A 12730-nucleotide genomic window follows, 5' to 3' on the forward strand; every position below is an offset into this window, starting at 1 on the left:
TAAATATCAGAGCAGCCTGGCATTCGGGGCCACTATCGGTCTCCGCGTCTTGGTGATAGTAGTCCCCTGGGCCCAGCTGTCTTTTTTGTCTTGTGTCTTTATTCCTACACTCTCTCATCTCCACACACGGGGAGAAAATCCCTCCAACCCTGTGGGGCTGGACCCTACAGACCCCTATCCCACTGCCCACGCCAGCCCTTCTCAGGGCAGGGAGTACAACGTGATCTTACTTTTACATTGTCAAATATATCAATTGATGCTATTGCTTTTGTTAATGCTCTTTTCCCATTCTGAGAAAAAGTATATTTTCATTGCTTCTCTCTTTGTGATTTCTTTCTTTGTGATTTCTTCCCTTCTTTGTATACCTATCTCATACTTTAATCCAGCTGGATTTCCTTTTGATACATGGTGTGAAGTGAGCATCTAACTTAGTTTTTCTCTAAGTAATAAATGACTGTCCCAACGTTGTTTATTGAATATGCTACCTTTTGCTAATGATTACACTTCCCTCTTTATGACAGAATGGGGAAAATGGTAACAAAGAGTCATTTTCCATGTTATAAAGAAGTATCTGATAAATCCATAAGAAAAATGGGTAACTTGATGAAATATGGGACAGGAACAATGTAGTTGTGAAATAAGAAATAAAAGCAGCTAATGAACATTGCTTGACCTGATGATGCCTGGGAGAAATTCTAGCTCCAACACGAGTCTACATTGAGAGCTTCTGGGAGAATGGGAGAGCGGAAAGCATCCAGAGGCCAATTGCCCTCCCAGACACCTCACCGCAGAATCTGCCCTGGGTGACTGTTTGGAACTCTGGAGTCTATCAAAGGCTTGCAACTTCCAGGGGAAGGCTCAGATGGAAATTATGGTTAATTTCGATCAACTCCAGCTCTTAGCCAGTAGCAGCTACCCATCCCTCATCCTCAGCCCTGGGGCAGCAAGTGTGCCTGTGCTCCTGGAGCAACCTGGAGCTTGCTGGACACAGGGTGGGCAGTAAGGGCCCTGTCCTCCAAACTTGAAGGATTGTCCATTGCTGTTCATTCTGATCAAGGAGGTGCAAACAGAAAAGTATGTGGCCACTGTGGTTGCACCTCTCCCCATTCTTGCAAGCTCCTCCCCAACGGGCTGAAGTGACTTTTGGGGGATTTAAAGGGCCAGCTCTTCCCCTTTTCATTTTCTCTTTTCCCCTTTTGGGAGCCAGATATTAAAGATTAGGGCATTGAAAAACAACTGCATGTAAGAGGAAAACTAGAAAGTGAGTGTGTATGGGAAAAGCACAGGCTCTGGACAGACCTGAAGTTTACACCTCAGGCTGTTCCTCAGCACAGAGACAGACTGCAAAAATAAAATTAAAAAAATAAACAAAAACAATAAGAAAAACAGCAAGCCTGCTTGAAGGAGGAATATCTAACTTCCAGAATTACTACATTATTAGATTCAAATGTCCAGTTTTCAACAACAACAAAATCACAAGGCATACAAATAAACAGAAAACTATGGCCTATTCAAAGGGAAAAAAATCAACAGAAGCTGTCCCTGCCAAAGACCTGATGACAGATCTACCAGATAAATACTTTAAAACTCTATCTTAAAGATGCTGAAAGAACTAAAGGAAGAGTGGACACGTGACCCAAGATGGCTCACACTCCTTACCCTGCCCCCTTGTCTTGCATCCAATAAATAACAGTGCAGCCTGGCATTCGGGGCCACTACCACGTCTTAGTGGTAGTGGTCCCCTGGCCCAGCTGTCTTTTTTTTCTATCCCTTTGTCTTGTGTCTTTATTTCTATGATCTCTCATCTCTACACACAGAGAGAAAAACCCACAGACCCTGTAGGGCAGGTCCCTAAAAAAGTGAACAAAGCATAAGGGATTAGTGAGACACCATCAAGTGGACAAACATATGCATTGTGGGAGTTCCAGAAGGAGTAGTGAGAGAGGAAGGGGAAGGGAGAATATTTGAAGAACCAATGGCTGAAAACTTTCCAAATTTAATGCAAGATATGAATCTACAAATCCAAGAAGCTCAATGAACTCCAAGTAAGACAAACTCAAAGAGATGACCCCAAGACACATTATAATTAACTTTCAAAAGACAGAGAGAATCTTCAATACAGCAAGGTAATGTGACAGAATACCACTTTGCCCCTTTACCAGTGACACTGTTTGATTGAATGATGCATGTGGTGTCCACCAGATATGTTCACCTGTAAAGGAACCTTTCCCTCTTTGTAATCTTTAGGAAATCTGGAGTGACACATTGTGATTACACAAACGTCGTGTTCTGCTAAGCCTTTTACCTGGTGGTTCAGGTATCTTGTGAACACTGTGGTGGGCTAACATTACATCAGGGTTTTCCTTTTCCACTTACCAGTTTATTTCCTATAGAGATGATACTTCATTCTCCTTATTTAGTAGTACTTTGGATTCACAGATAGTCTAAATTCAATGTTAAAACCCAATATTTTTTATTCTTTTTGATGCTCACTTTGTCCCAAATTTGGTTCACTTCAAGTTGCTACCAGTGTCCTCTGATATGTCCCATCCCTCACTCTCCAGGCTCACCTTGTCTCTGGGCAGAGAAAGATGCTCGAGGCTCACCTCGTCTCAGGGCTCGTCTCTGGAGTCAGCCCGTTATCTAAGGATCCCTGGTTCCCTTAAGGGACCAAGTGATAGTTCTAAACTGCAAATCCGATGTGAGGATTTCTGCAACCTTAGAAGGTTGCTGCCAGTGCATGGGGTACATTTCAAACTCTGGGTCCGATGGCCTTGCCCATTCTCTCCCCTCCACCTTTCACTCTCTGCAGACCTTTATCCACCCTCCCACCTCCAACACAAACTCACTCCCAAGGCTCCTACTCAGCCCCACTGAGTAAGCCTTTGCTTGGGCTGTTATGCTCCTAGGGAAAGGCCCTTGCCCCTCCCACCTGACCCCATCTGTACCCTCACCCTCCCTGTCTGGAGAGCACCACCCATGTTCAAGACTCCAAGACTCTCTGGAGTCCCTTCCTGGGATACTTGAGGCCCAACCCCCACCCCACACCCCACATAGAGGTCATTTTCCTCTGTGACTCTTGGCTCCCCAGCACTTGCCAGCTCTCTTGCCTGGCCATTGTTACCAGAGGGCAGGGAACAGCGGCCCTCAACATCTAGATGAGTCCCATGAACCCACTCACCAGTCTAGGTATCAGTCACAGCCAGACAACCAGGGCTGGCATTGCGATGCAAGAGGCCAAGATCTGGGCATCTCTACATCAATGTGCCTGGAACAGAGCCTGGCACAGACAGGGGCTCCAGACAGGTGGGTGGGCCAAAAGAATGAATGAATGATGGGCCCTTAGCCCTGGCATTTCAGGAACACTGCCTTGCAGGGCGACCTTGGGACCACAGTACCTGGGAAACTCCACTAGACGGATTGGCTGGCTTGCCAGGTTTCTGCCCAGCCCCCTCCAAGCCACAGAGCTGGGTGTGGGAAGCCAGGGGCAGGATCAGCATCCTGCCTCCTGATGGAATGCGCTCCTCGTGGCCGCACACCAAGCACTGGATGATTTTCTCCACCTCACTCTGGAACACCTGTGTGAGAGGATGGGGCAAGTTGGGCGGGCCCACAGGTCTGGACAGGCCTTGCCAGTCAGGAGTGCTGTCCTGGAAACACCCTCAGGCACCTGGCCCCATTTTCAGGGTAGCAGGCCACACAAAACCTTCCCTATCCTCAGGCCCCCTTGACACTGCCCATCTGTGCTGTCACAAGCTTTGGTCCTTCTGTCTTATGAACACACTGCTTGGTCTAATCACAAGGAGCCTTGAGTTAAATGGGAACACACCACAGGAGTCCCAAAGAAGGGGTCAAAGCCTGGGCACTGCCCGTGTGCCAAGGCACAGGACTTCTGTCCCATCAGGGAGCCTAGAGGTCACGTTGTCCCCAGCCCAGAGCAGGGGCTTGGGAAGTGCAGCCTGGAGGCAAGGGCTGCACAAGGACTGGGCAGGGAGAGCCCTGCCTGGGTTTGCCCCCATGGGGATGGGCTAAGGCGGCTGCCTCAGGACGGGCTTCAGGGGCACGGCCCTGGGCTTGGCCATGGTTGGCAAGGAGGGCTGCTGATCCAGCTATGGTTGGTGCACAGGCTTCTGATCAGGGAGGTGATGCTACCTCCAGGGAATACACCCTGTTTGTCCCCATGGGGCCTGCTCTCTGCAGCTGCCACCTGTGTGCCTGGTCCTCAGTGTGGTGGCCTGGGGCAAGTTTTGTCCTCCCTGTGGCCACTAGAAAAACATGGTGATGGTGGCACCTGCCTGCAGTGCTAGGATCCAGTGAGCCCAGCACCCAGGGCCTGAGCAGCACCAGCCGCATTGAGTAAGCCTTGTGATGGGAGAGGCCCTGCTGCTGCTGATTCACTACCGACATGCTCATGGCCTCAGCAGGGAGGGCGAGGGGCCTGAGTGAATGCTCCTGAGAGCGTCTCAGGTCTCTCCTGCCTGTCACTCTGCACTCCAAGGCAGACACCTGTGGCCCTGGTGCCCTCTTGGCTGTGATCTGGCCAGTGGCCCTCTGAATCTCTCCCCACCCTGCCCACTGCATCCCCTGGCAGGTGTCCAGCTGCCACCCTCCCTCCCCACTGCCTACCTCCTGCAATTCATCCCGGCCCAGGTGCTGGAGCAGAAGCAGAAACACCTCAGCCACGTCCTGCTGGACGGAGCCTGCAGAGCAGAGACAGAGCCAGGTCAGCACAGCTGCTTCCCACCACCCCAGGGCCTTCTGTGGCCTAGCCCCTCCCCTCACAGCTACCTCCTCTGCTGGCTCTACCCTGGAACCCACCCCTGGACCCCATGTCCTCTCCTTTTTTGGTCCTGGTTCTATCACACGCATCTTTGCAAGCATCTGCCAGGCTGCCTGGCCAGGAGCCGATTAAGAGCAAGTGCCTCTGCTGGGATTCACCAAGCTGTCTCCTGGTCCTCCCCTCCTTCTCTGGCCTTCTCCTCCTGCTCCGGCCCTCCCCTCCTGCTCTGACTCTCCCCTCCTGCTCTGAGCCTCCCCTCCTGCTCTGACCCTCCCTCCTGCTCTGACCCTCCCCTCCTGCTCTGACCCTCCCTCCTGCTCTGACCCTCCCTCCTGACCGGGGCCCCCAGGCCAAGCTCCATCATTTGTTCACTTCTTTGTCCACTCACTGACTCACTCATTCCTTCAGCAAATAGGCCCTGAGCCAACTTCAGGAGCGGCACTGGGCACTCAGAGAGCAACAGGGACAGCCTGGCTGGGCAGTGGAGCACCCTCAGGCCCAGCCTCTAAGTCAGCCTGGAATGACAGGCTATAGCCTGGCCATTGGCCCTACCCTCTGACTCACCCTCTAGAGTGTGGAGTGGACATCTCTCCTTGGCAGAGTCTCTAAACCCAGCCTGGCACAAGGTGGACGTCCCTCCTGCTGATGGAGTGAGTGTCCCTTAGCCCTACCCCCAGTCTCCTGACAACACCCCCCACACTTGGCGATTGCTGCCACCATCAGCTCATGGACCGCAGTGTCCCAGCCCCGGGTGGCTGAGAGGGCTCCTATTCTCTGGACACTCCCAGCAGTGTCTTTCTTGGGCCAGCACATGCCTGGGTCACATTGGTGACTCCCCAAGGTCCCGCTTCCTCCCCTCCCAATGGTGCGAAGCCCCAGGATGCTTCTTGGGCAGGTAAGTCACAGACTCTATGCTGAGGTGTCCAGGAAAGAGGCCCGCCCCACCCATGGGTCAGCCTCTCTGCTCCTGACTCTCCCCTGGAACCTGCCCCACGCAGGCCTCTGGCCATCTTGCAACTGCTTTTTCCCAACTTTTGCTGAATGCTGCTCCCCAGTGGCACCGGGTAAGGGGTGGTGCAGACCCCTCAGGGGGACACACAGCCCTTCGTGGGATCTCAGGGTCTGGGCTCCACCTCTGCCTGGTGCCCTGTCCCTGTGCCTCCCAATGTCCACTCACCGTGCAGACCCAGGCAGGTGGTGAGGGCATTCGTTGGCACAGGTCCACACCGCCTCTGCAGTCCCCTGAAGATCTGGCCAAGAGCCTGCTCGGGCTGGGAGGCCCAAGGCTTCTCCTGGATCCTGCGGCCACAGAGGAAGCCTGGGTCCTTACCTCATCCGCACGGACCTGCCGGGACCTGGCCCAGAGGCCCTCAGGCCACCCAGCCTCTCACCTGTCTCGGAATTCAGGAGTCAGAAAGAGACACTGCAGGAGGGCGTTGAGGTAGCAGGTGAGGCCTTGATTGATGAGACCCGCAAAGGGGGCTCCACCTAGGATGACCATGGCCAAAGCCTTCTGAACTCACAGGCTCTCCCCCAAGAACTGGAGGCGCTCCCAGTCTCAGAGAGGGGACTTCTGACTTCCTTCCTTTTCACACTGGGCTGGACACAAGCCTGGGAGCTCCCCACTCACCAGGCAGAGGGGTCCAAGGGGCCTAGGGCCTCTGTCCTTTCCTTTTCCACTGCCTGCAGTGGCAGCAGCTCCTTCAACACACTTCAGGGCCAGCACCATCCCAGAGGGCTCTCCCTGGGGCCCCTGCCCAGAGACCCAGGAGTCCTACCTGGAGCCTCCTGGCTATACTTGGTCTCCGCATCTGTCCTGCCTGTGGTGACAAATTGCTTCAGTGCCCACAGGGACCCCGAATAGTACAGCGCAACTGCTTTCGCCTTTTGCAGAACCTGCTGCAGCGGTTCCATTCCAGCGGATATGCTTGCCCAGAGGGTGCTGCTGCCGCAGGCCATTGAGGGAAGTCCTGTCTGGGTGGCAGGTGCTGGGAGAGAAGCTCTGGGTTCCCTGGAGCTCAGCATCCACCCCGGGCCCATGCTGGAGGTGTGGACTTACCACGACCATCTCTGTGGGTCACCGCATCACGGCCCCGGCGGCCACACCGAGGCTTCTTGCCCGAGGCAGCACCTGCAGCGCTCCGGTCAGCAAATACGTTTGCCTCACGGTTTCCACACCAGCATGTTCCTGCAGCGGCCGGGGAGACAGGACTCAGGGCTCTGTGCTGACTCCAGGCTGGTGTGTCCCACGGACGGGTGTGACTGCTCTGAGCCCAGCACATGTGAAAGGCACCCCAGGAAACTGAAGAGGAACTGGGGCCGGGGCAGCAGTGACGCTCACACCACCAGGCCACCACACAAGAGCCCCAGGCAGCTGCAGCGTCCCGGAGGCGCTGAGCACAGGCAGCCCGGGCCCTCCCCAAGGGACAGTTAACATTCTTTTGGTTTAAGGAGAAAGTGTCAGTGGAGACCTTGCTCTCCACACAAGACCCCTCCAGGCACAGGCGGTGCCCCCTCCCCGGCCACACGCACAGTGCAGTCTCCTGTCTGCAGCCTCCTGGCCGGGCTGCACACCCCAGCCTCCCGGAGCGCACGCTCTGTGCCGGCGGGACACAGAGGCGCCAGCGCAGCAGGGAGGCCGGGCCGCGGGAAAGGAAAGGCCGCACTCTGCAGGCCAGTGCAGCTCCCACGCTGCGAACCGAAGACACCATAAGGGGAAAAGGGCAGGGATTCTACCCAGCGAAGGAACGCGATTCATGGCACGGAGTCCAGAGGCCCTCACCCATCTGGAAGCATGTTCCCTGTACAGCAGGACAGTCTCGCCCTGGCTGGCTTCTCTGGGCCACTGGGGTGGGGCCAAGCAAGGATGGGCGCAGGGCTCCATGTTTGTGCCAGGGCACGTTTCAGTTTCCTTCTCTGCAGAACATTTCTGAGAACTCCCCGCCCTCTCCTTCCTGTGTGGGTGCTGGTGGGGGAAGGGGGACTGGGAAATCCTGGGGGGTGAGGGAGGGGCCCCAAAGGGGAAGCCCACTGCCCTTTCCCCTGTCCCCCTCTGGGCACTGCCCCTGCCCCGCATGGCCCTGGGGGGTGGGCTCCAGCCACTGCCCCTCCCGCCCCCACGGCTGGCCTTGGGGCTGCAGGTGGGGAGACAGTCCCCCACGCAGTGCAGAGCACAGGGAGGCAAGCAAACGCCACTCCCCCAAACCGAAAATTCCTCATCTGGAGACAGACAGGCAGGAGGAGAAGCCTGGGAAAGCCTGGCCCTGACCTTGGCTTCTGCCTGAGAGAGGGACTCCCCACTGTGCTGGCCTGGAGGCGGCACTGCCTGCGGGACCCTCCCCTCCCTGGCCTGGGGGTAGCACTGCCTGGGGGACCCTCCCCTCCCCGGTGCCTGGAGCTCACCAAGCGTCTCCTCCAGTTATCAGGGTCGACGTCCACCCCAACTTTGCCCCATTTCCCTAGCAGGAAGGCCACTGGGAGCATTGCCCTGCGTCAGAGATGGGGTGCACCCCCTGGGGGCCCCCTTCCTGGCAGCCCTTGGGGTGGGGTGGCCCAGGCAGCTCCCCCAGTGGGCGGGACAGGGGTGGGTAGGGCTGGGGCTGGAGACTGAGCTGCTGGTTGCTCCTTTCAGCTGTGGAGAGTGCAAGGCCAGACCGCAGCCCCAGGGCCCCCAAGCCAGCTCCCCATGAGCCATAGCACCCCTGAGCCCCTGCTCAAGTTCGTGCAGGGCAAAGATGAGATAACTGGTGAGTCCGGGCAGACACGGTGGTGGGGTGGGGTGGGGGCGGGGGAGTACTGGATTTAATTAGAGGCTTGCGTTTGGACTGGAAAGGTGACATAAAAGGAGTTCCTCCCCGTCACCCCCAAAGTTCCTAAACTTGAAAACAAGCTGCTGGGGTCTGAGAGAACCTGGCTTACAGCCAGCTTCCTGGCAGCTTCCACACTGGGCAGACACAGGACTGAGGAAGGAGCCTGGGATCCCCAGAACCTGGGCACCCCAGAATCTGGGCTTCCTAGAACCCCAGACACCCGGGACCACGGCAACTGGAGTTGGGAGACCAGGAGAGGGTGGTGAGAGGTGAGGTCAGTGGTGGGTGGTGGCTGCAGGGGGTGGAGGGAGGGGAGGGCTGCAGGGGTGGAGGGAGGGGAGGGCTGCAGTGGGTGGAGGGAGGGGACGTCTGAGAGCTTCTGCTGTGAGGGTGTGGATGTTGATCCTAGGAATTGGGTCATTCTTGTCATACTCGACCAGAGAGCTGAGAAGCCAGGGGGAGACAGCACTCAGGACACAAAACATCACTCCAAACAGCCTTCGCTGCGAGCCTGGCAGCTGAGAATGCCAGCTGTAACCTGAAGTCTGTTTTATCTCCTGACCCAGGAGTCTGGTTACAATACTCAGACGAGTTTTCCACACCACGGGCAGCACTCCCTGGTCAGCGCTTGCAAGCTCCTCAGAACCTTACCAGTGCCAGTGAAATGAGCGATGCAGAAGGCATTCCTTCTCATCACACCTCTCCTTTCCATAGCGCCTCTGACCTCCCCTGCTCTTTCAGGCACACCTCCACTTGCACAGGAGGCTGAGCCTCCAGGGTTCACAAACTGTTCACTGGAATAAAGTATCTTTCCTCCAGATTCCTTTTCAGAGAACTTTGGTTCACAAGGGTCTTCCCTGGGCAAGGCCAGAGCAGGTGGGGACCTTGGGGGGGCCTTGGGGAGGTGGGGAGGAGCCCCCAGGGTATGATAACCCTCCCTGCTGGGTCTGGGAAAAGTGGGGATAAATAAATCCAACGTGACTCCAGAGCTCCAGGCTGGAGCAAAGGGGCCGAGGAGCGCCCCACTTCCAAGACGGGAGGACCCAAAGCCGGAAGCCTGGGCTGTCTTAGCCACACGTGGCCCCCTAGGACCACCAGAGATCCCCACAAGCCAGGCCCTCCAGGGTCCCAGCTGCCGGGCATGGCCTCAGCTTCCCCACCCTGTCTCTGCAGTCAAACAGGCTCAGAGAGAAAGGAGCAAGCCTTCCCAGGCCCAGCAGAGCCTGGGATGAACCCACAGCCTCCAGGTGCCCCTCCTCCCTCTGCACTGTGCTCATCTTGAGTGGAAGCCCCCAGAGGCTCTGCGTAGGAGCCTGGGGAGGGGTCACCCTCCATTGTGCACACATGCTGGACCCCTCCTCGCGCTCCCCGGAGCCTGGTCCTGCACACAGGACTCTGTCCTCGTGCTCCCCGGAGCCTGGTCCTGCAGACAGGACTCTGTCCTTGGCTGCTTCTAGGCCACTTTCTCAGGGACCCCCATTAAATCTGGGGCACTAATGACAACAGGGGCAGGTGCTGCTCAAACCCAAAGGTCAGACTCAGTGTGTGGGAAGCTGAGCCCTCTCCCTGCCTCCTCCACTGGCTTCTGTGCCGAAGATCTCTGTGATGGAGGTGGCACCATCCTTCCCTCTCCATCCCAAGCTGTGGAGCGGCTCTCCCTGGGCTCACAGCCCCACTGTGTCCTTGACAGCCAACACCTGAGACTGCCCCTTGAGCTCCTGAAGGGCTGCTGAGGTCCCCATCCCTGCCCTGTCCTGCTGCCACACCCAATCCTGGCCTTGCTGCCCTCCCTGCAATCCGGTGACCAGCCAGGGAGGCCAGGAGAAGGGGGTGACCATGGCAGATGAGGCCCTAGGGGTGGGGCAGTGTGGGTTGGGGCTGAAAAGGCACAGGCACCTGCTCTAGTGCCAGGAGCAGCCCAGAGAGGAACCCCACAGAGATGCCCTACCCTGCAAAGGGCCCTGGCTTCTCTGAATGCACTGGGGACAAGGCTGTGTGCTCAGGCCAAGAGGAGAGTTGTGGAGGGAGAGGAAGGACCCTGGATGGAGAGGCTGAGGGACTGTGCTGTCCCCCGACAGCCCTGGCAGAGAACAGTGTGGACTGGGGGTGCCAGAGTGCTGCCCCACTGTGCCCTTGACAAGGACCCTTGGCCCATACAGGGGACGATTATGACGGTGTGGACAGGGTGGAGATGAGCTGTGGGCATGCAGTGGACCCAGAGAACCTGAAGCTCTGGTGCCGCCAGCTGATAAAACAGGTAAGCTCGGCCACAGCCATGCCATGTGGAGTCCTCCCTGCCATATGAGGGGGCCAGAGAGCCCCTAGATTTGACTTATCTGGAGGGAGGCAGGCTCCCAGCTCCTTTGAGAGAATCCAGTGAACGGCTTCCTTGGGCTGGGAAGCAGCACCCAGGTCCTCATCAGGAGGCTGCAGCCCCATGTGTGGGATGCGGTGTGCATGTTGGGCTCCACAAGAGGCCTGGTTTGGGGCACAGAGCACACTCAGGACCCCTCAGGGAGGCAGGTGGATGTGGGGGCCTGAGGGGCAGTGTCCCAGGGGAGTCTGCACAGGGCCTGGCGGGCTGGCGGTGGGGACTGCAGCCACACCGGGGCCTTTGGTGTGAGGCGCACTCTGGGCCCTCCCTACTCTGTCTTTTCAGGGCAAGTACACACTCCACTGCCCTGCGGAAGTAAAGGGGAAGAAGTGTGGGGCCCAGTGGCTCTACCCGGAGGTACGCCGCTGCACCCAGCTGAGCGAATCTGAGCAGCAGGAGTTTGAGGAAGGACTTGCCCGGGCTGCAATGAGACACTACTGCAACCTGAAAGTGGTGGGTGCGGCCCTGCTGTGGAGAGAGTCCTCAGGTCCTGTGGCCCTGCCCTACAGTGCGGGAGGTCTGAGCCCTGCCATGCTGGTCCCCAGAAAGGCACCTCAGTACCCCGCAGTCCTTCACTGCCCTGCGGTCCTTCCCTCCAACAGCCGGGCCCTCACTGTGTCCCCGCAGGGAGGTGGCAGGGGGAGGCAGGGCTCCTTCCACCTGCTCTGAGAGGCCCCTCCCCACAGTGCCCAGGCTGCAGGAGCCTCGTGGAGCGGAAGGATCCAGCCGAGCTTCGGGTGCATTGCACAGTCTGCTGCGCCATACGGGGTGTGCCCTACGACTTCTGCTGGCAGTGCATGCAGGCCTGGAAAGGGCCTATGTTGTCCTCGAACCGTTGTGGCAACAAGGACTGCAGGGACCCGATCCTGCACATCCTCGCCACCTGTGCCACCAAGGACCTCCCAGACAGCTCGATCCAAGGCTGCCCTTCCATCCGGGCCTGCCCCGAGTGCGGGCTGCTCATCGAGCACAAGGAGCGGTGCAAGTACGTGACATGCTCCCGGTGCGACACGAAGTTCTGCTTCGCCTGCCTGGAGACGGCTCAGGCCTGCGAGGCGGCCAAGCCAGCCAGCTGGTTTAAGTGGTGCGCCAAGCCCCTGGCCCCACGGCAAAGCCATGTTCCTGTGTGGAGCCCATACCAACAGAGATTGCTGTTGCAAGGCCAGCCTCTTGAGTTGGAAGCCTTTCAACCGAGAGTTGTTTTTGCCCAGCAGCCAGCGGCAAATGAGGGGAGATGTTTGATTTTATGAATAGCGTAAAGCAGGCTCTACTCGGTGCTCCCACCTCCGCCTTTCCTGCCTCAGCCTGAAACATCCTTCCCCTGCCTTGTGTCACCAGCCTTTTCAGAAACAGAGCTGCTGTGAGGAGTTCCTTGATCTGTGATTGACACATGACCATGGAGACACCATTCTTAAGTCAGGGGTCCGGGGCCTGCAGAGAGGGTGGTACATTCAAGGGTATCTGAAGAAACAAGGGAGGAGCCAAATCATTGGCTGAGAGAGATGGGAAATGAAAGAACACCAGATTCACAGCCGCAAATCACTGACTGGATAGATGGATGCGTGGATGGATGAGTGAACGGGTGTGTGGATGGGTACTATGGTGGAGAGATGGGTGGTTGGATGGAAAGATGAATGAATTGACAGATGAATGGATGCATGGATGGACAGGTAGATAGATATATTGATAGATGAGTGAATAGGTGGATGGGTGGATGGATGGATCGATGGATGGATGGATGGATAGATGTATAGATGGGAAGAGGGA

General features: G+C 57.1%; 2 protein-coding genes across 2 annotated transcripts in view; one reads left to right on the forward strand and one right to left on the reverse strand.

The window, feature by feature from the left end:
* Positions 1–7727, reverse strand: part of LOC108521077 (uncharacterized) — a 28855-nt gene extending 21128 nt beyond the window's left edge. Inside the window, exons 1-8 of the mRNA XM_017860651.1 lie at positions 7517–7727; positions 6840–6968; positions 6559–6600; positions 6172–6268; positions 5958–6079; positions 5345–5422; positions 4627–4700; positions 3399–3578 (exon numbers count right to left, since the gene is read on the reverse strand). Of these exons, the coding sequence (XP_017716140.1) occupies positions 3399–3578; positions 4627–4700; positions 5345–5422; positions 5958–6079; positions 6172–6268; positions 6559–6600; positions 6840–6968; positions 7517–7664 (870 nt within the window). The 5' untranslated portion in view covers positions 7665–7727. The remainder of the gene's footprint in view (positions 1–3398; positions 3579–4626; positions 4701–5344; positions 5423–5957; positions 6080–6171; positions 6269–6558; positions 6601–6839; positions 6969–7516) is intronic.
* A 505-nt stretch (positions 7728–8232) lies between these two features.
* On the forward strand, positions 8233–12357 carry LOC108521097 (E3 ubiquitin-protein ligase ARIH2-like). Its single transcript, XM_017860699.1, has 5 exons — positions 8233–8322; positions 8412–8526; positions 10749–10846; positions 11249–11416; positions 11650–12357. Exons 2-5 carry the CDS (start codon positions 8466–8468, stop codon positions 12211–12213), a joined length of 891 nt encoding a protein of 296 aa, XP_017716188.1. The 5' UTR covers positions 8233–8322; positions 8412–8465; the 3' UTR covers positions 12214–12357.
* The last annotated feature ends 373 nt before the right edge of the window (positions 12358–12730 follow it).

Source organism: Rhinopithecus bieti, unplaced genomic scaffold, assembly GCF_001698545.2.
Source record: "Rhinopithecus bieti isolate Rb0 unplaced genomic scaffold, ASM169854v2 scaffold_56246, whole genome shotgun sequence".
In the NCBI taxonomy this organism is placed as follows: Eukaryota; Metazoa; Chordata; class Mammalia; order Primates; family Cercopithecidae; genus Rhinopithecus; species Rhinopithecus bieti.

Coding starts and splice junctions, on each gene's coding strand:
- LOC108521097 (XM_017860699.1), top strand. CDS start 8,466: ATGAGCCATAGCACCCCTGAGCCCCTGCTCAAGTTCGTGCAGGGCAAA. Junction 10,847..11,248: donor GCCGCCAGCTGATAAAACAG/GTAAGCTCGGCC, acceptor CTGTCTTTTCAG/GGCAAGTACACACTCCACTG. Junction 11,417..11,649: donor ACTACTGCAACCTGAAAGTG/GTGGGTGCGGCC, acceptor CCCTCCCCACAG/TGCCCAGGCTGCAGGAGCCT.